Source organism: Nothobranchius furzeri, chromosome 9 (genome assembly GCF_043380555.1).
Source record: "Nothobranchius furzeri strain GRZ-AD chromosome 9, NfurGRZ-RIMD1, whole genome shotgun sequence".
NCBI classification, from domain to species: Eukaryota; Metazoa; Chordata; class Actinopteri; order Cyprinodontiformes; family Nothobranchiidae; genus Nothobranchius; species Nothobranchius furzeri.
Genome location: NC_091749.1, coordinates 45059451 through 45082724, shown reverse-complemented (window position 1 = coordinate 45082724; position 23274 = coordinate 45059451). Strand labels below are relative to the sequence as shown.

Sequence of the window (23274 nt, the reverse complement as noted above, 5' to 3'; positions counted from 1 at the left end):
AATATAGTGTTCAAATTCTCCCCAGCAGGGCTACAAGTAAAACATTTGTTCATTTATGTTTATATGTTATTCCGAATGTTATTAAACGTGTGAGAAACTCATCTATTCAATCAATTTACTGTGGTCTCTCGTAGGAAGGAATGCCTTGCTGTACTCGGGGCACGAAAAGCCCAGAAGTGCTTGAATCAGCGTGGAGAGTTTAACACCACAGGATTTGGAGTCGTACTGTCAGGCGTGCCGGTGAGTGAAATGGAGGTGAGGATCCACACACGGGTGAGGAAGGAGGCAGGCAGGCAGACAGGAACATTTAAAGGGTTTTAATGAGACACTCAGGACAATAAAACAATGAACCAACCAGACAAAATTGACTAACAGGGTCTAAGGAGCTTGAAAGAAAAGCGTCTGGACTTCTTTAAGTTGCTTGGACTTCTTTTGTTCCCTCTTCGGGGGGAAACTCCCACTGGGTTTAAATCTGGGACTCTCCACCATTTGACCTTAGAACTGAAGAAGCCTCTCGGATGAGAGGTGAAACGTCTTCAAGCAACTTAAAGAAGTCCAGATGCTTTTCTTTCAAGCTCCTTAGACTACAATGACCTGGATAACTGAGAACCTTCACAGACATTGACTAACAGGGTTTAAATACAGGAGGAGCTGGGACCTTGGGTGATTGGGAGACGAGAAGCAGGTGGGAGCAATTAACATGAACACAGGACTGAACCGAATGGGGAGACAGGACAAGGTGTGACAGCACCTTGGGGACCGAGGGACCGACGGAGAGGAGGCAGGGACCAGTAGATTCCGGGGGCCTGTGTCTGTGGCAGAGGAGGAGGTGACAACGGGCTCTTGGGGTCCTGCGTCTGTGGCAGAGGAGGAGGCGACGACGGGCTCTTGGGGGCCCGCGCCTGGTGATGGCAGGACTGGCGGTGACCGGAGGCGGAGACGCTGGAGGACACGTCTTTGACTTCTGGACTGGAGGCGGCGGCGACGACCTCAGGGCTGGAGGCGTCGTCGTCGACCTCTGGGCTGGAGGGGGCGGCGTCGACCACTGGGCTGGAGGCGGCGGCGGCGACCACTGGACTGGAGACGGCGGTGTCGACCACTGGACTAGAGACGGCGTTGACCACGGGACTGGAGATGGCGTCTCCCACTGGACTGGAGACGGCGTCTCCCACTGGACTGGAGACGGCATCTCCCACTGGACTGGAGACGGGGTCGACCATGGGACTGGAGAAGGCGTCGACCACGGGACTGAAGACGGTGTCGACCACTGGACTGGAGGGGACATCGACCTCTGGACTGGAGGGAACGCCAACCTCTGGACTGAAGGGAACGCAGACCTCTGGACTGGAGGGAACGCCAACCTCTGGACAAGAGGGAACGTCGACCTCTGGAAACGAGGGAGCGTCGACCTCTGGACACGAGGCAGCGTCGACCTCTGGACACGAGGCAGCGTCGACCTCTGGACACGAGGCAGCGTCGACCTCTGGACACGATGGAACGCCGACCTCTGGACACGAGGGAGCGTCGACCTCTGGACACGAGGGAGCGTCGACCTCTGGACACGATGGAACGCCGACCTCTGGACACGATGGAACACCGACCTCTGGACACGAGGGAGCGCCGACCTCTGGACACGAGGGAGCAACGACCTCTGGACACGAGGGAGCGTCGACCTCTGGACACGAGGGAGCGTCGACCTCTGGACACGAAGGAGCGTCGACCTCTGGACACGAAAGAGCCTCGACCTCTGGACAGGAAGGAGCGTCGACCGCTGGACAGGAAGGACCGTCAACCGCTGGACACGAAGGAGAGTCGACCTCTGGACACGAAGGAGAGTCGACCTCTGGACACGAAGGAGCCTCGACCTCTGGACTGGAAAGAGCGTCGACCTCTGGACTGGAGAGAGAGAGAGAGAGAGAGCGTCGACCTCTGGACTGGAGAGAGCGCTGACCTCTGGACTGGAGAGAGCGTCGACCTCTGGACTGGAGAGAGCGTTGACCTCTGGACTGGAGAAAGCGTCGACCTCTGGACTGGAAAGAGCGTTGATCTCTGGACTGGAGAGAGCGTCGACCTCAGGACTGGAAAGGGCATTGACCACAGGACTGGAAGGGGCGTCGACTTCAGGACTGGGGGGCGTCGACCTCCATCGACTTCTGGTCCAGGAGGCGGCGATTTCTGGTCCGGGGGCGTCGATTTCTGGTCCGTCGACTTCTGGACCGTCGACTTCTGGACCGTCAACTTCTGGACCGTCAACTTCTGGTATGGGGGCATCGACTTCTGGTCCGGGAGCGCCGGCTTCCGGACCGTCGGCTTCTGGACTGTCGGCTTCTGGACCGTCGACTTCTGGTCCAGGGGCATCCGCTTCTGGACCGTCGGCTTCTGGACCGTTGATTTCTGGACCGTCGACTTCTGGTCCGGGGGCGTCGACTTCTGGACCATCGGCTTCTGGAGTGGAGGAAGAGTTGCTACAGACGGGACCGCTTGGACAGGCTGGACCGGATGCGGTGCGACCTCCGGGACCACCACGGGAACTGGATGTGGTGCACCCACCGGGACCACCGCTGGAACAGGATGCGGTGCCACCTCCGGGACCACCGCTGGAACTGGATGTGGTGCGACCTCCGGGACCACCGCTGGGACAGGAGCTGACTGAACTGGTGGTGCCAGAAACTGGGAGAGCAGGGAGGATAGTTTGTCCAGCTGGAGCTCCTGGAGACTGAGGCTCTGATGGAGTTGGGCCAGCTCAGCTCGGAGACCGGCGAGCTCTGCTGGGTGGACTGCGGGTTCGATCCTTTGGCCAAGAGATGAGGGAGCTGCAGTCTGAACCGGAACCTTCTCCTGGTAATTCGGGGAGGATAGGGTGTCCAGCTGGAACTCCTGGAGGCTGACGAGCTGACGGATCCGGCCAAGCTCCGCCTGGAGGCCGGCAAGCTCTATCAGCTGGGCTGTAGGCGTGGTCCCTCTGCCTGCAGATGATGGAGGCGCTGATTGGACCGGAGACGGGACTGCTGGTCTGACTGGGGGCGGGTCCATGCTGGCGCGCTGAGCCGGAGCTGCAGCGAGCTCGCGGCTCCGTCCCAGGACCAGGGGTGACAGTGGAGCCCGGCATCCTTCCCGATGCCGTGGGCCAGCTCCGGGGGAGCACACAGCCAGGTGCCCACATAGCAGGAGCGGTCTAGCTGCGTCTCCTGGTCCAACCTCACATCTAGCTACGGGAGGACGGAGGGGATCGTCGCAGCCGGGGTTTGGCGACGGTGTCTGCGGCAAGACGAGGCCAGAGGAGGAGAAGCCGGCCGGTGATCTGCGGTTAAAAACTGGAGCAAACACTCCTAAGGAAGAACCTCCCTGCTGGATCTTTTACTGGGTTGGTTCATTCTGTCAGGCGTGCCGGTGAGTGAAATGGAGGTGAGGATCCACACGCGGGTGAGGAAGGAGGCAGGCAGGCAGGCAGACAGGAACATTTAAAGGGTTTTAATGAGACACGCAGGACAATGAAACAATGAACCAACCAGGCAAAATGGACTAACAGGGTTTAAATACAGGAGGAGCTGGGACCTTGGGTGAATGGGAGACGAGAGGCAGGTGGGAGCAATTAACATGAACACAGGACTGAACCGAATGGGGAGACAGGACAGGGTGTGACACTACCTGCTATTTGGGCATTTTGCCCTGGATTGGTTAACAGCAAAGTGACTCTACCACTGACTGATTGCTCTGTGATGAAGATGTTTCATCTCCACAAATAACACAAGCCTGGAGGAGCTTCTGCCATGTTGTTGAGTTGTTAATGCTAATGGTTAGCTTCAGCTAGCCGAGACATTCTCTGCTGATTCTGGACGCTACAACAACATCCTTCCATGTCGCGAGCCAGAATGGGTGAGTCCAAGCGACCACTTGACGTAGATCTGTAAGGCTTTTCAAATCCTAGGTTTCTCTGTCTGTTTTCTTTCAGAAGCTAATGCAGGAGATAAGTGTAGGAGACTATTTTCATGTTCAGCCTGCATGAAAAACTGAGTGGCTGATTATAATCAGAATTAATCATTAAAAATATTTTTTTCAGTGAATCACCTCATTAATTTCCACTAAAGGAATAAAACCACATGGAGTGGACCTCTGTGACAGTGATTTCTTCATGAGATTGGTTTACAAATACAGTCTTGGTTGGTTGATAATGTGTGTGTGTTGTACCTCCTCCCATAATCCGGTCAGCCACTGAGCACACGGCTGGCTGTTACATGACTGAATGTTTCTGGGTTGAAGGTCTCTGTGGCATCGATCGTCCTCAGGACAGGTGACGATGCGCTGCTGCTCACCTCCTCCACACACCTCAGAGCACTGGGCACCACACAGCGGCAAACAGGAGAAATCAGTGAACGTCTGCAGCTATTACATTTTTACCCAACAGAGGATTAGGGAACAAAAATTGTTTGCACTGATCCAAATATTAAAAAACAATTAACACAAATAAAATGAATAATGAACAAAGGTAAACACCTTATTATCTGTATCTTGTATGAAAAGCTGGCTGTTTTTTATTGTGGCAGAACACAAACAGGAACATGACAACTGCAGCTGCTTTGTGACTATTTGAAGCAGTGAAATTATGCAGCATTGACTATCAAGTTTGCACAGAATGAACTTCTGAAAGTTGTCTGGGTTTTACTTTCAAAAAATGTGTGTTTTGTCGAAATAAAAAATCACAATGTGACAAACCTGTTCAGTCAATTTGTTAGATTCAGACAAAGCTTCTTAGCAAGGTCTACGCTTTGTATTTTTCTCTGCAAACTAAAGAACCAAACATTATTTTTTTTTGACATTTACTTATGAAGTTTCAGACTGTAGAATCCACCACACCAATAACCCCATCATTAACAAGTCCTATAAAATGCTGCTGTTTGTTTTTAACAGGAAGTATTAAACACCCGTGTTGGCCTCATGCCACCGGCTCCCAAGTGGTTACAAGATATAGTTAAAGTTTTTATTGCCAACCTATAAATGTTCCGTACATTTTTGCTACACCGAAAAAACAAAGTAGAGATGCTTTTAATTATGTGTACCAGTACTCATCCATTTGAGAAATTGTCAGATTAAGATCAAACACCATCAACCCACCTCGTTCCATTTAACCCGACACATTCACTCTATGACGTATGTGTATGCTGATACTCATACTGCGATCAAGTGGAAAAACTATAAAAAAATTTATGCAAAATGACATGTTAAGATGACACCTCAAGAACGTTTTGAAAACAAATAAAATGAAGCTCTACAGCATATTTATTATTTATTTTTTTATTGTTTTTTACCGTGTCTTGTCTGGTTGTGAAGCAAACAGAATTAATGTCTGAATGCTGGCGACAAGCCTTACAGATTTACTCTCAGGTGGAGCATCAAAGCTTCTGCTTTTAATGTCACACCTGATACTTGAAACTTTATTGTTGTTGTTTTTTGAATGCTTGTAATTCTGACCAGACATGGAGACAGAGGTGAAAGAGAAAGGAAGAGACAAAAGGAAGGGGGGGGGGGGGGGGGGGGAGTTCCACAAAAACAAACAATCAATGATGAACAAGAGTCTGCTTCTAGACCAGCAGGAGAGAAAAAAAGAAAAGAAAAGAAAAGAAAAGGGACACAGCAATACAACAGGAGCAAGCTATCACTGTGTCAACCTGATGAGGAAATATAAAATCAACATTTTTTTACAGAAAAATCATGATAATAAATCACAGTGCATTAAGTGCCAACCACAGCCTTAAGACATGTGTTGAACGTGCCCAGGCCCATACTTATGAGAGCAGCATGTGAGCACCTGTGTGTGTACCCGCACTTGTATATGTAAGGTTTCTCTATAGGAGCATCCAATAGAGGGTGTGAGGGGCCACAGATCTGCCCCCCAAAGATGTGCTGGAGATGGAAGGAGCTCCAAGTCTCAGAGATTCAGGAGCTGCCTCAGAGCGCAGGGACCCCAGGGAGACTGCGACCAGAAAAGCCCCTGCCCCCCCTCGAGAGGCGCAGAGGACTGCCCCGGGGGGCCACAACCACCAGCCGGCAGAGTCCCGGGGGATGTCAGCGGCAAGCCCACAGGCCCGCCCGCAGCCTCCCACCCCCAAGCCGGCCGAATCCGGAACCCAGCGACCTGGGACCCAGGGGCGACCTGGGACCCAGGGGCGACCAGCCCCGCCGGGGACCCATCAGAGCCCTGGGACTCATATCCCACCAGGCAGCCACCGGGATTAAACAGGCAGATGCTAAAAATCTTAAACCCCCAGACACGGGAGCCACGAACACTCAGGCAGACCAAGGCACCACACTCCACATCTAGTGTGGCAGGGGGAGGGAAGGCGAAGATGTATAGCAGCAAAAGAAGTCCCAGGAGAGGGGCAGAGTCAAAGGCCCCACCTGACATATACCGTATTTTCACGACCATAAGGCACACCTAAAAGTCTTAAATTTTCTCCAAAATGTACGCCGCGCCCTATGGTGCGGTGCGCTGATTGTGTTGTTGTGAGTCACAAACGTAGTAGAAGACAAGGGGCGTGGCGTGAACATGCGGACGTGAGCGAAGACAGACCTGTGGATCTGCCACATCGTCATCAACATCCTCTCTATTTGCCTCAGACTCCGGCTGTGAGTCTCCGTCCATTTCCTCTGCTTCATGTTCAAAAAACAGCCGTACTATCTGAACTGCCTGGTGGACATTCATCCTTCTCATCATCCTTTATATAAGCCTAATAAAAGCCTACTAAACTGCAGTGACAATATATCTGTCCGGATCGCTCCAAAATATGAAGTTTACTGTCAATATCTGTCTAATTGTTTGTAGTTACTCCGTTCGCGCCACTCCTTTCCCCGCAAAGCGGCTCCTTTTTGCGCACATCTCGTTACTCGTGCAGCCTTCCTCTCTCTCTCAGCTACATAATGATACTTTTTATTTTATCAATTGAATATGTGAGACTTCCACCAACAGCAAAAGGATCTCATGTTTTTGTGGGTTTTTATGTTCACAAGCACATTACCTCTCACAGATTACTAAACTGCTATTTTGACAAGTTATCAGATTGTCTAAAAATAGGTTGTTTTTTAGTTTAGTATAACTCTGCTTTTACGTTGCCTATTGTAGTGGAATATAGTTGGTTGCTACACTATTAACAACATTTAAAAACTGGGGTGTAGTTTATAATCTCCATTTTAAAGCTGAATTGAAACCGAAACTCAGGGAGGCGGAGTCTTGCTGCTACAGCGTCCCAAATCAGACCTGTTCAAAAGCGGATACGTGTCCATGGACCCCAGAGGGTTAATAAAACACAATTCAAATCACACTATTTTCTTAGGCTTATTAATAACACACATATGATTTTGTTCATGTGGAAAGTTTATGTGGTTAAATCCACCAACTACCAGTAAACACATTCTGAACTTCAACACAGCACATCAGCGCTTGAAGCGGTGCTGCGAGCAGCTGCGACCCAAAAAGTACCAGAACCGCTCACGGCGTATGCGCATTCATGCATCAACACTGCTCGCCTGCTATTTCCCTAATAACACACGCTGTTCGTTTTTATTTCTACACGTTTTTTTACTCACAAAGATTGTCAAGAAAGCGTGCTTGTCGTGTTCATGTCAAATTAAACTGATCACAAAACACAGATTTACTTTCTTTATTTCGTTTTCCTCATCCAACCCCCATAAATCCCTGTGTGTCCTCCTGCAGCACTCCCGGTGTACGCCCGGCTTTAGTAGGAGGGAGACCCGCGATTATCGCTTTGTCGCGCATGTCTCATTGAAAATGACTGGAGGAGAGGCGAAGTTGCCTTCCGTGTGTCGAGCCCTTAAAAAGAGCACGAGCCGTCAGCCCACGCAATGAGGAAGTGCACGTGCGCTCTAAACCAGGTCTGAACCAGGACTAGACCAGTAAAGTGAAGCATGCTTTTGGCTGTTTATAATTTTCACAATGTCTGGTTTGCACTTATATGTTCCGAGTCCCGAGCCCGCACAGATGTTTTACCGATACGTTTTACCGTGCCCGCACCCTATAACCCGGTGCGCCTTTTGTATGTGTTAAATACCAAAAAGACACCCGTAACTGAAGCTGCGCCCTATAACACGGTGTGCCCTATGGTCGTGAAAATACGGTACAGTCATACACAAACACAGTCTCACACTCCCTCCCTGATGCTCACATATACACATACAACCTAAGACTCACAAAAAGGCATGCCAGACACCCACTCATACTCCCCATACACACCCTATTCACTCTGGTCCCGGTACTGCTGCACAAAGGGTACAACCATCACCGGTTCCCAGAGTTCGACCCTTTCTGCTGGGGTGCTGATGAGCAGGCGCCCCCACCCAACGTCGAGCAAAGCGACCCACCACCCAGACCCCAGCCAGACGGCCAGATCCCCCTCCTAGCCTCCAGCCCCGGGAAACCAAGCGACAGCAGAGGTGTGCTAAGACCCCTAGTCACCCTCCGCCTGCTCCAATACAGTGTTGGTGCGTGTTGATGAGGTGTATTCGTGGCTGTGGTGAGCGGGCAGTGCAGCCATCATCTGGCCTACACCAGCTGATGCCACCACACCACCCCTCTTCCCCCCACAGCCCTCTGTGTCTAAGTGCAGTTTAAAATTGGAAGTGGGCACCGGCACCTGGGATGAGGCTGAAAGATCCCCTTGCCAAATGCCATTGTACAGTGGGGCAAAAAAGTATTTAGTCAGCCACTGATTGTGCAAGTTCTCCCACTTAAAATGATGACAGAGGTCAGTAATTTACATCATAGGTACACTTCAACTGTGAGAGACAGAATGTGGAAAAAAAATCCATGAAGTCACATGGCAGGATTTTTAAAGAATTTATTTCTAAATCAGGGTGGAAAATAAGTATTTGGTCAATAACAAAAATTCAACTCAATACTTTGTAACATAACCTTTGTTGGCAATAACAGAGGTCAAACGATTACTATAGGTCTTTACCAGGTTTGCACACACAGTAGCTGGTATTTTGGCTCATTCCTCCATGCAGATCTTCTCGAGAGCAGTGATGTTTTGGGGCTGTCGCCGAGCAACACGGACTTTCAACTCCCTCCACAGATTCTTTATGGGGTTGAGGTCTGGAGACTGGCTAGGCCACTCCAGGACTTTCAAATGCTTCTTACGGAGCCGCTCCTTTGTTGCCCGGGCGGTGTGTTTGGGATCATTGTCGTGTTGGAAGACCAAGCCACGTTTCATCTTCAAAGCTCTCACTGATGGAAGGAGGTTTTGGCTCAGAATCTCACGATACATGGCCCCATTCATTCTGTCCTTAACACGGATCAGTCGTCCTATCCCCTTATCAGAAAAACGGTCCCAAAGCATGATGTTCCCACCCCCATGCTTCACAGTAGGTATGGTGTTCTTGGGATGCAACTCAGTATTCTTCTTCCTCCAAACACGACGAGTTGAGTCTATACCAAAAAGTTCTACTTTGGTTTCATCTGACCACATGACATTCTCCCAATCCTCTGCTGTATCATCCATGTGCTCTCTGGCAAACTTCAGACAGGCCTGGACATGCACTGGCTTCAGCAGCGGAACACGTCTGGCACTGCAGGATTTGATTCCCTGCCGTTGTAGTGTGTTACTGATGGTGACCTTTGTTACTGTGGTCCCAGCTCTCTGCAGGTCACTCACCAGGTCCCCCCGTGTGGTTCTGGGATTCTTGCTCACCGTTCTCATGATCATTTTGACCCCACGGGATGAGATCTTGCGTGGTGCCCCAGATCGAGGGAGATTATCAGTGGTCTTGTATGTCTTCCATTTTCTGATAATTGCTCCCACAGTTGATTTTTTCACACCACGCTGCTTGCCTATTGTAGATTCACTGTTCCCAGTCTGGTGCAGGTCTACAATTCTTTTCCTGGTGTCCTTCGAAAGCTCTTTGGTCTTGGCCATAGTGGAGTTTGAAGTCTGACTGTTTGAGGCTGTGGACAGGTGTCTTTTATACAGATGAGTTCAAACAGGTGCCATTAATACAGGTAACGAGTGGAGGACAGAAAAGCTTCTTAACGAAGACGTTACAGGTCTGTGAGAGCCAGAGATTTTCCTTGTTTGACGTGACCAAATACTTATTTTCCACCCTGATTTACAAATAAATTCTTTAAAAATCCTGCCATGTGAATTCATGGATTTTTTTTCACATTCTGTCTCTCACAGTTGAAGTGTACTTATGATGTAAATTACTGACCTCTGTCATCATTTTAAGTGGGAGAACTTGCACAATCAGTGGCTGACTAAATACTTTTCTGCCCCACTGTATGTGCTTACTCCCAAGGCCCTAAGTGTGTGTGTTTGCATGGAATGTCGTTGGTGGAAGTGGTTAATCAAATTCCTAATGGAAATAATTCTGTCAAACTCTAGAATTTTAATAAAGTAAAAATAAATATTTACCATACTTTCATGAAGTAAATGCAGAAATGACAGAATTAGGACATTTTAAATGGAGAGGGGTGTGACTGTCCATTACAAGTGGGTATGGGTACCTTTCACATTTGAATCGATCCGGTACCAATTGCCGCTACTTATGAATCGATACCGGTACCTAACGATACTAATTTTCGATACTTTTTTGTGTTTAATAATTAAAAACTATTTTTCACTCAAATATTTATTTTCAATATATAACAATATGTTACAAAATTAAATGCAACAATATAGAACTATTTACATTTTAACATGTCCACTTTCTCAGGCAAGAGTCGAGCCTGCTCAACACTGACTGTATCCCCTGCTGTGGAGAAAACTCGCTCTGAAGGAATGGAAGAGGCTTAACAATATGTTACAAAATTAAATATAACAATATAGCATAGAACTCTTTACATTTTAACATATGTTTAACAAACTAGAATATTCCTCTCTCTGGACAATGTGTGTAATAGAGGGGTATATAAAATGGAAAAAAACTGAAGTAAACATCTTTGATTTGAACTACTTGAACATGGCCTACTCAACTGTGTATATATTCAGTCCTTTAGCCATTATTTTTAAGGAAAACTAACATGTCCACTTTCTCAGGCAAGAGTCGAGCCCGCTCAACACTGACTGTATCCCCTGCTGTGGACAAAACTCGCTCTGAAGGAGTGGAAGAGGCTTGAACACAAAGATATTTTTTGGCCAAGCTGGCCAACAAAGGCATCTGGTCTCTCTTTTGCCACCACCACAAGAAGGGGTGCACAGAGCTGAGGACTGCTGGAAATCTCTGATAGATAAGCAGCTCGTTCTTGGCCTTTTCGGCTAGTGAAGGTGCTTGGGTGTCTATCTCACTCTGGAGTAACACTTCCTGGTCCTGATCCTGAAATAGCTCCCCAAGGGCTGACAGCTTTTTCTTTCTTTTCTCAGGAGCTTCTGGCATTTCTTCTCCCTCAGATACTTCCTCCCCTTCCTGTTGCTCCTTTCTTCCTTTCCCCTCCTGCTGGGTCACTTCTCCAATCTTTAAATAAAGCATACACAGAACAAATAATTAAAATATGGTAATTATATGATCATACTGAAACAGAGTGCATTTGCCCAGATGTTGTCCACATTACAACTATGATGAACAAACCTTGTCTCCAGCGAAGAGGGCTACAGCTTCATTTTCTAGGCGGGTCCAAACAGCCTCGTCCTGAATCTTGCCTTTAAAATGAGGATCTAGAGCAGTAGCCTCCTCAAGGAACAGTAGTAGCTCTTTGTTTGTTTCCTCCTAACAACATTGATTAAGAACAGTCGGATTACATTTGAAGTATTTCATTACACCATTGCTTTAATTATTAATTGAAAGAATGAAATGAAGTACATACTGTGTAACGATGGGAGAGGTCTGCCCAGACCTTCTCCTTGATGGCTTTCTTGAAAGCAGAATCTTCATCTTTCACCTCAAACTTGGCCCTGAGTTTGTCGAGGATGGGGAGGATCTGCCCCACAGTGGCACTCCTCTCAGCCGAAACTGCAAGTGTGGATGTGTAAAGGACCCTCATGGTGTCCACAAAGTCCTCACACTTGCTCATGTCATCATCGTACACTCTCAGCAATCTGGAAATAATAGGGCAAAATTATTCAGAATGTTTTTTGTCAGCAAAAGATAATTCACTCCATCAGAAGTTTTTGAAACTCAAGTTTTTGTTACCTGTCTCTGTCCATATCCTTCTTGATTCTTGGGTCCCTTGAAGCAGCCTGGATGATGGGGTACTGTTCGATGAACCTCTCCACCATCAGAAAGAGGCGGTTCCGTCTGGTTCTCACATCAAGGATGAGGGAATGCTCGTCTAGGCCTTCAATAAAACAGAGAACAATTGTCTAAATTTAAAATTCTTAATATTAATGATGTAGAAAGTGGCGGAAATGTTTAAAATCAGTAACAGCTCTCAAATATACAAACATCATGTGTATGTTTAATAACCTCTGACCTACCTAGAAGTTTCTGCTTCTCTTTCAGTACAGGCTTGGCAAGACTATTTCTTCTTAGCCATAACACAACAGCTCTTATTGTCCCTGACCAGTTGGCAATGCTTGTCAAACTGTACAGCTTTTGGGCTGCTATGTTGAGGGTATGAGCAAAGCAACCCATCTTCATGACCTTCATTTTTTGGACGGCTACATCCATGTTGGCGGCGTTATCAACTGTAACTGCTACCACCTTAGACTTCACCTCAAAGTCATCTAGGATGCTGTCAATTTCCTCTGCAACAGCAGATCCTGTTTGAGAGACACATACTGCTCTTGTATGAAGGACCTTTTCTCTCAGCTCTGCATCCACTATATAATGAACAGTGACTGTGATGTAGTGATCTTGAGCCACACTGCTCCAAGCATCAGCGGTGACTGCAAAATGGTCCACTGCTTTCAGCTCCTGCTTCACATTAACTCTCTGTAACTTTGGATTGAGGGCCCTTGTCATCTCCCGATTATACACAACAACAACAACACACAATAATAGACAATCTGTTTTTTTCCACCACCTCAGTCCATTACACTCACACTATGTCAGGTAATATCAGCAATAATATTCCTAAACCAGGACGAGCCCGCAGTTGTAAAAGGCAACATTCCTTTCACAACAAAAGCAGTTACAGCTCTGTGACACTCATCTGTTCTCTGGCGGGTAAAGGCTGTCTCCTTAGCTTTTGTGAAGGGAGTCACCATTGCAGCTTTAACTCTTACTGCTGGTCCTGCACATAAAAAGCATTAACGTTACAAAAACACAGGGAAATTATCTGACTGCAATGTTAATGGAAGCAAAAATGACAAGCTAATGTCATGATTACACAGTTTATTTACCTGCTGCAGCTGATGAAGACGATGATGCCCCACTTGAATCGTTGTTGCTGTTGTCACCACCCCCTACTGAAGTCGTTTCACCAGTGTAGCTCGCTGGGGAGGGTGCAGATGTGACGTCGGTGCGTGTAGGCCTAGCTAAGCTATCAAAGATTGTGCATTCTTCGGCCTTGAGGAAGATTTTGTGTTTCATAAGGTGCTTCCTCAAATTCCACCGGTTGCTTTGTACTTCATGCCACACAAGTTGCAGCGGGCGTAATCTCCATTGTCGCATTTATTAAAGTGAAGCCAGACTTGGGAGCGCTTTTTATCCGCCATGCTGTTCGCTCGCTAGCTCACCTCACTCTGTCTGGAGGGCTCGCTCACACAGCGTCTGGCGTCATTACGCACTCGTGCATGTAGCGTCTTCTGCCATCTGAATCAGGAAAGGCACCGAAACAAGGCACCGTTTCATGTCAAGTGAATCGGCCCTCGGTCGGTATCATGGAATTCGGTCCGTTCTGCAAAAAGTACCGAATACGGTGCCCATTCCTAATTACAAGTAACCCTCCCAACTGTGCAAACGTTAGAAGTTTACTATTAATAGTAAAGATAGTTTATTGCTACAAATACGTGAGAAAAAGAATGTTTTTCCAGGTTCACTGTTGCTACTCCAGCTCTTTCATTCTCTCTCGACTGTTTTTGCACTTTTCTTTCCCCAAACAAATCACCTCATGACAAATATAGCAACTTCAAAATACCATTCCTGTTCCTGCTGTCCAACCCACACGGTTTGCATTACCATAATGCAAAAATATGTGGCCATGCTCCAGATTGGAGCACAGCCAATTTCCCAGACAGAAATTGTAATGGACTTTAGCAGTCTCTTCAGCGAGCGAAGCAAGCAGCCCGCTGGTTGATAAGGATGTGATTATGACTGACACTTCAAAGATGGAGGATTTCGGTTTCTGATGAAATGATGTGTAATGTAAACATAAATAGAGATGAAACTACATTTTAATGAAGTTTAAACAGTGTGTTAGTATAATGAAATTAACCCCCTTAAAATGCACATGTCAGAATTTCTATTGAAATTATAATTTTTCATTCAATATAGACAAAAAATAATGACTTTAAAATGTATACCATGCAACTACGCAGTCTATTTACCCCACATTACTGTTCATGTAGTCCTGTTGGAATACTAGAGCCTAGATAGACCACATCTCTAATAGAGCTTTTACATTTCACTCACCTGACCCCAGGAGGAGGTGTACCAGTCCAGACATAGCTGAGCATTACAGGGCTTCTCTGATGGTGGCCTGGTGGACACCGCCTGACAGTGGAAAGGTCGAAGAGCTCGTTGATCCCTCAGGTCAAAACACTGGACCTCTCGAAATCTAATTCCACCTTCGCAGTTCTTGGAGCACTGGGGAAAAGAATGTGGCATGACCTACGATTAACAGAAGGATCGGCTGTTCCCTGCATGCATTCGTTCATCTAAGCTGCGAGAATTCCTGCAGAGTGTTGATCCAAACAGCAATGCTAGTAGCAGACTTGGCTTGACCTGAATATATCAAACTCTTTTTACAAAACCCAAATAATTACTTTTTAAATATTATTTGGCCAAACTGTAATCTATTCAGCAGTCTCACCTTACTCCACTCCCCGACCTTCCACATGGAGCAGGGGCGCAGGTAGCACTGTCGAGCTGGCGCGGGCCTTTTAGCTGGATTGCAGTCAGACTCTGAACCAGTACTGCACGTCAAGGTCCGCCAGATAGCACCAAGACCACAACTGGTGGAGCACTGTCCACAAACATTACAGAAAGTCAGAGCTTAAAGACCAAGTTCAATCATTTTTTCCAAAACATTTGGAGTGGTTTCTAGTATAAATGAATGCCTTGTGAGTTGATCTCTGTGGGAAAAATAAAAAAGCACTCGCATTCCTGTTTCAGGAAGTTCTTTTTTTCCCCATGTCCTGTCTTGCGGGGGGTAGAAAACTTAAGAGTCTTATTTGTTATTATTTCACAATATTCAGTCATTTCTCTGTACTATTAAGTTCTTGGTAACTAAAAAAATATTAGCTTGAGATATTTTTAGAGTGGAGTACCTGGAAGGGGTGTTGGGGATCACTCCTTCCGGTGACTCCCTCAACAGTTAGACCTGAAGAGGCGTGTTGACAGGAATGCCCCCCACAAAGTTCATAACTTTAATGGACATAATTTCTAGGCACAGCCAAGGTGTTGAGGGGGATCTGTTCAGGTCTATGCTTTTTGCAGATGTCCTATTGACTCCCTCAGACCATGAGCTCCAGGTTTTGCTAGTTTTTCGCAGCAGAGGGGGAAGCAGCTGGGATGAGAATCAGCTCCTATAAATCCGAGATCATGGTCTCGAGTTGGAAAAGGGTAGAATGCCTTCTCAAGGTCAGAGATGAGGTCCTGCCCCAAGAGGAGAAGTCTAAGTATTTCAGGGTCTTGTTCACAAGTGAGAAATAGATGGAGCACAAGATCAACAGATGAATTGGTGCCGGTACCGGTCTGTCGTGGTGAAGAGAGAGCTGAGTCAGAAGGCGAAGCTCTCGATTTACTGGTTGATCTACGTTCCTACCCTCACCTATGGTCATGGGCTGTGGGTAGTGACCAAAAGAACGAGATCACGGATACAAGCGGCCAGAATGAGTTTTCACTGCAGAGTGACTTGGAGATAGGGTGAGAAGCTGGGTCATCCGGAAGGGGCTCGGAGTAGACCCGCTGTTCCTCCAAGTCGTGCGGAGCCAGTTGAGGTGGCTCAGGCATCTGGTCAGTATGCCTCCTGGACACCTCCCTGGAGAGGTTTTCCAACCAGGAGGAGACCCAAGGGAAGATCTAGGACACACTGGAGGGACTATTTTTCTCGGCTGGCCAGGGAACATCTTGGGAGGAGGAGCTGGCCCAAGTGGCTGTGGAAAGGAAAATCTGGACCTCCCTGCTTAGCCTGGTGCTCCGTGACCCGACTCCAGATAACCAGACGATACTGTAAGGGTGGATGGAATTCTTACTTATTGTACCTTTAAAGTGAGTTACATTTCTCCAACATGTTACCTGCTGGTTTTCAAAGAAACATACATCAGCAGACCAGACAGCTCCAGAGCTTGTGTTTTACAGAATTATCATTTTCAAAAAGTTTATATAGTGAGTCAAGCGAGTGATACAGAACAAAGCATCTTCAGCAAATCTTTATTTATACATTTGATTAATTTTTAAAATATGTCTGATTAAATTTGTTCTTTGGGAACTCGGTACAAGTTTTAAAATGTGCATTTAAAACACGTATTACTTACAGCACTCCAGTTCCCAGCAATCCAGAAAGCAGCTCCACTGAGTTGTGTGGAGGCTGAAGTTTGGACCGTGTTCAGCCGCTCACTCGGTGCAGAGGTTGGGAGAATCGAAGCAGCAGGTGTCGGTGACTTCATGTGCTGTGCTGATCTGAGTTTAGAGTTGGCTGACGTGACTGTTGAAGTGCTGGAATGGCTGCTAATGCTGCTCCTCACAACTGAAGGAATTAACGTTTCATCAAAGTCTAAATCAGCTAAATGAAATGAGGATGGCTGGAATGTGAAATCTGTTCCAGTTGTATCACCAAGTGAAGGATGCGTATGTTCCATTGTAGCGGTCTGTAAATCTGTCAGAGGAACCTCTGTGACTCCCTGAAGGTTTGGAGCTGGTCTGGCTTCTGTTCCAGTTAAAGCTGTGGAGTCAGCAGATGTGGGAGATGTGGCTATGTTACCTGAGATTAGATGGGGAATGGGAAAGGGGGGGGACGCTGTACTGAGGTCAGAGCTGCTATCCCACATGCTACCGCCACTAGAGGCAACCTGATCCTGATTTATGTCCAAAGCAGTTTTTAAATCTGCAGACTGACTTGTTGTTAGAGGTATTTCTGAAGAATTTTCATAAAGTTCAGTTATAACCTGAGTTTTATTTGCAAGAATGGAAGAGTCTAAAAGCTTAGGACTCTCCGTGTGTTCTTGATATGCAGCAACATTGGTGTTTTTATGTCTGGGAGTTGGAGCACCATGTGTTGGGGTCACAGTGAAATTATTAGATTGATTTTCCTCCTCTCTTGGACTATCATCATTATTTTCCGCCTCTTCCCCAGATTGCCCCCACACTTCCTCCTGTTCAAGCTGCTTCATCCTGTAAGCCGGTCCAGGTGTTATGCTTGTGCTTTCAGCCCACAGGAGACCTTTACCCTCTTCTACTTTTCGTGAACTCAGAGTTGGAGAAGGTGGTGATGGGTGAGTGACAGACACAGGCAGAAGGTGATCGTCATATAGGAAATCATTAAGATTTTCAGAATCGTCTTGGGCACTACTTTTTTCATCGCCTTTGTTTGTGCTTTGATGGTCAGTGGTTTTCAGAGTGTAGACCGTTGAGACTGTAGGATCAGTAAGAGTTCTTTCCTTCTCCCTCTGGGTTGGTTTGGTTTCCTGTGGATCACTGGATCCATGTCTCCCTTCTGATACTTCTCCATAGCTTTCAAAGTCATTGGACAAGTCTTCATGAAAGTTGATGAAGTTATAATCATAGTAAAAATCATCCACATGAACACTGATTTTTTGAGTATTTTCATTGTTTTCGATGTTATTGTGGTAGTGGAAATCTCCCTCGATGATGTCAGTATGAGTTCGGGGCTGGCTTCTGGAGATGCTGAATTTAGGAGGAGGTTTATCTTCAGGAATGGGGTTAATTTCATTAAACACTTCATTACTGGACCAGCCACTTCCTGACCACTCAATACTCCCAAAGTTATCCACAATCTGTGTGCAATCCTTAATGCTGCAGGTGGAGGCAGACAAAGGTTTGTTTTGAGGGTCACAATCAGCCCCTGTGTTTCTGGAGCAGGTAACGTTACGGTGACGGAATCCAGTTCCACAAGTCTGTGAACACTACAGGAAGAAATACACAGAAACATGGTGTTTAGTAATAGTTACGTACAGAGGCATGTTTGTTCGGGATAAAAAAGTGAAACATTGCGCAATTTGAGGTAAAAAAGTAAATGTTGTTTTTTTTGCCAGCAATAATTAGCCTAAACTCAATTGCAACTCAGTTTCCCCCTTAGAGATAAATGAACAAACCTTGAACCTTGAAACTTATGAGCAATATTTTAATTAGGAACAGATGAGGTATTTTCTACCTTTATTAACTTTGTTCTTATTTGAATCTGGTTGCTTTTTATTTCATTTTTATTATTGTTTTATACTCTGCGTCTCATGCTGTGAAGCAAAAGCGGTTTTAAATATGCTATAATAAAACTGACCTTGACCTTAAAATTAATATGCAAGTCTCATGCTGTATAATATAACTTCCATCTGTAGCGACATGAATGACCTCATACTTGTGACCCAAAGGTCACACTTTCCCAGCTGGTTGGAGCTGGGTCGAGCTGTAACTTTTGTTCCACAGATTATCCATCACAGGAGACGACAGTCTGCTAAACAACATCTTTTATCTGTCTGCTGCTGCGGTTCCATCCCAAGATGAAGGACACTTCAAGATTTTGAAATAATAATTTTAAGATAATAATTTTAATAAACTGTTTTTACTGTTTATTACAATCATAAAATAATCATAAATAATCATCATGGTTCAGTATAAATGTATTTAATTACTGAAATTATTTATTATTCTTTGGGTTAATAATAATTATTATTTATGATAATCAGTGATGTGTGATCAGTAACCAGAAGGTCATTGGCACGTGTACACCTCATGCAGGACTGAACCCAGGGTAAAAGTTAACCACCTCACATGTCTTTACTCCATAACAAAAGCTTTCTGACGCTGAGAGGGCGTGTTCTGAGGTTTTGTTAAAACCAAATCTCCGCCGCTCAAGTTCAGTTCTTGAACCAAGCAGATACTCTCCGTGGTGACGAGAGTTATCCCAGAGGACGAGGGTCGGCCGCCTAAGCCTCTACTAAGCTGTTCTGTCATGCCAATAGAATTGCTCCGAATAAACACCTGTAACCAGCTGACGCAAAACTCCTTCAGAGTTGAGCCAGACGCAAGCTCAACACTGTGTACCCTGCGACAACTTTTGGACCAGAGAGTCGGTTTCACTCGGGTCTTCTCTACCTGACCGAGTACCCTGAGGCTGACAACATCCTCCCTTTGACCTCCGGATCCACACAGAGGGTCATCTAACTGGGTGAGGTAGAACACAGACTGTGTCCGATGCTGTTCTCTCTAAGAAACAATTCAGTTAGCTGCAAAACAACGTTTCCACCCAGAACACGTTTCTCTCTCTGAAAGAAATCTTCTGAGATATCATTCACGCATCCAAACCTCGCATTTCATTTTAGCTTTTCATTCAGACACAGGTAAAGCTTTTAATACCAAGGTTAATTTCAAGCTGTTACAAATAGTCATTTTCAAATTGTCATCTTTAACATTGTTAGAAATAAATTCTTAACTTTTAAACCTGACTCTTCTTTGAATTGAAACACAGAATGGTATATATTTGGTTATTGAATAAGCAAAGATTCCTTTCAGCTTCTGATTCAATAAATACATTTTGCTATTAATTTAAATATCTTAAATTAAAAATTAATCTTTGGATTAAATATAGACCAAGCTCGTTGGCGTATGAACTTCTATCGAATATATTAATATCCTAGATATTTATATATGATAGAAGCTTCATTTGCTAGCTCGTTTGATCTTCTTCAGAATCGAACAAAACTGATAGCAAACAGCATTAATTCTAGTATGTAGATTGCCAACGCTACACATCCATCCATCCATCCATCCATCCATCCATCCATCCATCCATCCATCTATTTGCCAGTGGTATTGCTGGTTTATCTCACAAAGGAAAGCTCCTTTACTTTTTATTTTGACTCTGTTCTGGAAATAATGGTTAAACTTTTATTGAAACATTTTTAACTACAAAACAAAAATGTTCCTCTTTTAATTCCTTTTGTAGCCTTAATATGCTGTTGTATTTTTGATGAAAGACAAAAATAAAGTGTGTTTAATGTTTGACTTTCGTTTAGTTTAGCATGTTGACCAAACATATTAATCTTTTAGTAACAGTGTAAGAAAAAAAAAGGCTCCAGAGTGATGGTATCTATTATTTGAATATGCACTCTTGTTTAAAAGCAATGTTTGAAAAAAAAAAAAAACTAAAGCACAAAAACCTGTCCACATTTTCTAGCAAGAGCCAGAAATAGTGGGTTGAGACAAAGGAGCCTTCATATGGTGAGAAGATGAATGTAAATCCTTGAGATGCCACGAACAGCGGTGAACATTTTGTCTTATGCAACTATTTTGTGATTAGATAAGCAACACTCACTACATCAGACCCAGATGAAAAAGTTGCAGAACGCTATGCAGACCATTCATATCAAACAGAACAAGATGGACTACTTCTTTAAATGATCAGAAATGAGCAAAAAGCACTGAAGGCTATGAAAGTTCAGGCCAGTTGCAAGATGAACACCTGAATCCAGTTGTATAGCAGGAGTATTGATATTTCAGTCTGTCCAAACATTAGGGTGCAATGAGTCACTGCACAGATGGACCCAGCTATCCTGAGAGACGGTACATAATGAGCATAGGTCTGAAAACAAAAGGCACTGAGGTAAATAACGAGGCTGAGCTTTTTATAACTTGCACGTGCTGTAAAAACACCTGGTAACAAGTTGTTTTGATGACGCATCTTAACTGTCATTTATTCATTTGAAATCATGTCCAGAGATGTGGAGACGTGATGTCTGGAGAGACTGCTGAGAGTGAAGAGCAGATAATTTGAAGCCAGAACCTCTCAGCACACAACTTTGGAATAAAATGTTCACATGTGCTCACAGTACATGTAATTCAGAGAGAAACTAGAAGAGAGATTTTCTTTATGTAAAATGTGAGCTATTTTTGCTTACATGCAATGCAATTTGCATTTCCTTTTCCTTCTGAGGCACCACAAGTGAACACATTCAGCACCGACCTTTGACCAGCTGCCAGTGATCCAGTCTGCTGGGCAGGGGATGTGTGTGTTGCAGGCGGATATGGACTTAGGTTTGGGAAGATGCTCACAGTCACCCGGATCCAGAGCTTTCTGCTCATCTGCACTCACAGCTTGGATGCAGAGAACCGTCCTTTCAGCCAGACCTGAGCTCCCACAGCTAGCTGAACATTTATGCCAATCTCCAACCAACCATCTGCACAAACAGGCACAAAAGATACAAAGATTTCCAATTTTTTGTATTCCTGAGAGACAAATGACAGCGTATCACCGCTGGGTAAATGCAGACTTGCCAATATGGACATCTCATAAAGATTCTGTGAGACGGCTTTCATTGTTCCCTGCACAAAATGTCCTTAGTGTGTCATTTTAAAGGGTAGCTGGTCAATAGGGAGGTGTCAGGTTTCACTCTGCCCACGGTGGGGTGAGTTTGACTAAGGGGCTGACAGGAAATGTAAAAAAGAAAAGACCTGACAACTGTGACGTGTGCTGTGGATGACAGTAATATACGTAAAGCTCTGGCTCAAGGACAAAAATTACACGACAAACTTGGATCATTTTTCATTTAGTATTCTGGTTTAAAAGAAAACAAACCGGCTAACTGAAACACGCAGTCAGGTACACACTGCACTTTTATAGGCCAGTCAAATAGAAAAAGTTAAATACCAAGTTCACTCTTTTTTTTCCAACACATCTATGGTGATCTCTAGAATTAATTAATAACTTCTGAGTCAAACGTGAGGAGAAAAAACACTGGTGCTCTTGTTCCAGGAACTAGAAATGAGCCAGAGCAGATTTGAGCTCAGCATGATAGGATTTGGGGTCTTATTTTCTGATGTACAGTATATGAACATCTCGCCATTGATTGGCTAACAAGAATGTAACTCTACCACTGACACCGTTCAATTGGCAATGTTGATGTTTTATCTCCACAAATAACAAGCTTGAAGGAGTTCTGCTCTATTGTAAAGTTGCTAATGCTAACAGTTACCTTCTACAGGCTGAGACGTGCTCTGCTCTATCCTGGACGCTAATGGTACTTACACACTAGCATGTGCTCTACTCTGCCTGGACCAGGATTGGGGTGTTCTCATTTAGGTAGCCTTGGATGTTCCTGTGCGAAACTGGACCTCTTTTCAGCCCTCTTCCCGAGGTAGTCTGCCTGGAGCCAAACAATGGTGACATACCAACTGTTGTTTTTGATTGGCCGGCTCAAAATCATGCATACATGAGCCTCCGATTGACAGATAGAATCAGTTTGCGGGGGTTTCCGTATGCGCGGTCATTCTGGATGCTGTGGAATTAATGAGCCTCTGACTGAAGCCATTTTGCTCTGTCTCACACTGCTATGAGGAGCGCATGAGGGGCGCACACACACGCACGCACGCATGCACACACGCACGCACGCACCACTTCTCAGTGGCCACTTTTGTTTAATAATGGAGACACCTCGGACTTCTCTGTGCTCTTTTGCCCCGCCCACGTGCTCAAGAGATGCACTCATGAAATCACAGGCCACAGACCGTCCCATGTGTTCAATCGCATCTGCATTCCTAAGGCATTGTGGGATGAACACGGCCAGGCTGGGGCAGGCAGAGTGGAGACGATGCTAGTGTTTAAGTGACATTAATCAGCGACAGCCTTCCCCGTCGCGAGCCAAGATGGGTCCATGGATGCTAATTTACAGTGTGAATTGAATTGAATGGCTTTTCTCTGAGCGTGTCCCTATTTTCTATTAAAGGTGTACAAGACAATTTTCACATTCAGCCTGCATGTTAAACCCAGAGTAACTGATTACAAAAAATTTGCTTCTCAGTGAACTTGCTCTTTAAATATTATTTTAAATAATTGACTATAAAATGATCTTGATTTAAATTAAATGCACACTATTGATGTAGAAGTTTTCGAAACAAAAAGAAGGTTTTCAGAGATTTTAGAGACATGCTGTGTTTTTCTTCTTCTGATCAATAAGAAAAATAATAATTAAAACTCTCTAAAATGGATGTCAAATG

At 45.4% G+C, this 23274-nt stretch overlaps 2 protein-coding genes across 4 annotated transcripts in view; both read right to left on the bottom strand.

The window, feature by feature from the left end:
• LOC107381755 (A disintegrin and metalloproteinase with thrombospondin motifs 7) overlaps window positions 1–23274 on the bottom strand; it is a 195738-nt gene that overhangs the window by 18918 nt on the left and 153546 nt on the right. Inside the window, exons 18-23 of one of the 3 annotated variants that reach the window (XR_008559369.2) lie at window positions 21245–21458; window positions 16584–18191; window positions 14918–15070; window positions 14518–14691; window positions 13287–13379; window positions 13082–13177 (exon numbers count right to left, since the gene is read on the bottom strand). Coding sequence is in view for 2 of the 3 variants with exons in the window: in XM_015953607.3 (XP_015809093.3) it covers window positions 4189–4335; window positions 14518–14691; window positions 14918–15070; window positions 16584–18191; window positions 21245–21458 (2296 nt within the window). In the remaining variant the exon portion in view is untranslated. Of the gene's footprint in view, window positions 1–4188; window positions 4336–13081; window positions 13178–13215; window positions 13380–14517; window positions 14692–14917; window positions 15071–16583; window positions 18192–21244; window positions 21459–23274 lie in introns of those variants that run through there. The other 2 variants (XM_015953607.3, XM_070554887.1) reach the window with 2 other exon arrangements.
• On the bottom strand, window positions 10881–12399 carry LOC107381757 (E3 SUMO-protein ligase ZBED1). The gene is made up of 4 exons (XM_015953608.3): window positions 12136–12399; window positions 11810–12041; window positions 11575–11712; window positions 10881–11460 (listed from the first exon to the last, which is right to left on the bottom strand). Exons 1-4 carry the CDS (start codon window positions 12219–12221, stop codon window positions 11002–11004), a joined length of 915 nt encoding a protein of 304 aa, XP_015809094.1. The 5' UTR covers window positions 12222–12399; the 3' UTR covers window positions 10881–11001.

Excerpts from the sequence above, each read along its gene's own strand:
- LOC107381757 (XM_015953608.3), bottom strand. The coding sequence starts at position 12,221 with ATGGTGGAGAGGTTCATCGAACAGTACCCCATCATCCAGGCTGCTTCA. Across the intron at positions 11,713-11,809 it reads ACCTCTCCCATCGTTACACA|GAGGAAACAAACAAAGAGCT; the intron begins GTATGTACTTCA and ends CAATGTTGTTAG. Across the intron at positions 11,461-11,574 it reads CCCTCTTCGCTGGAGACAAG|ATTGGAGAAGTGACCCAGCA; the intron begins GTTTGTTCATCA and ends CTTTATTTAAAG.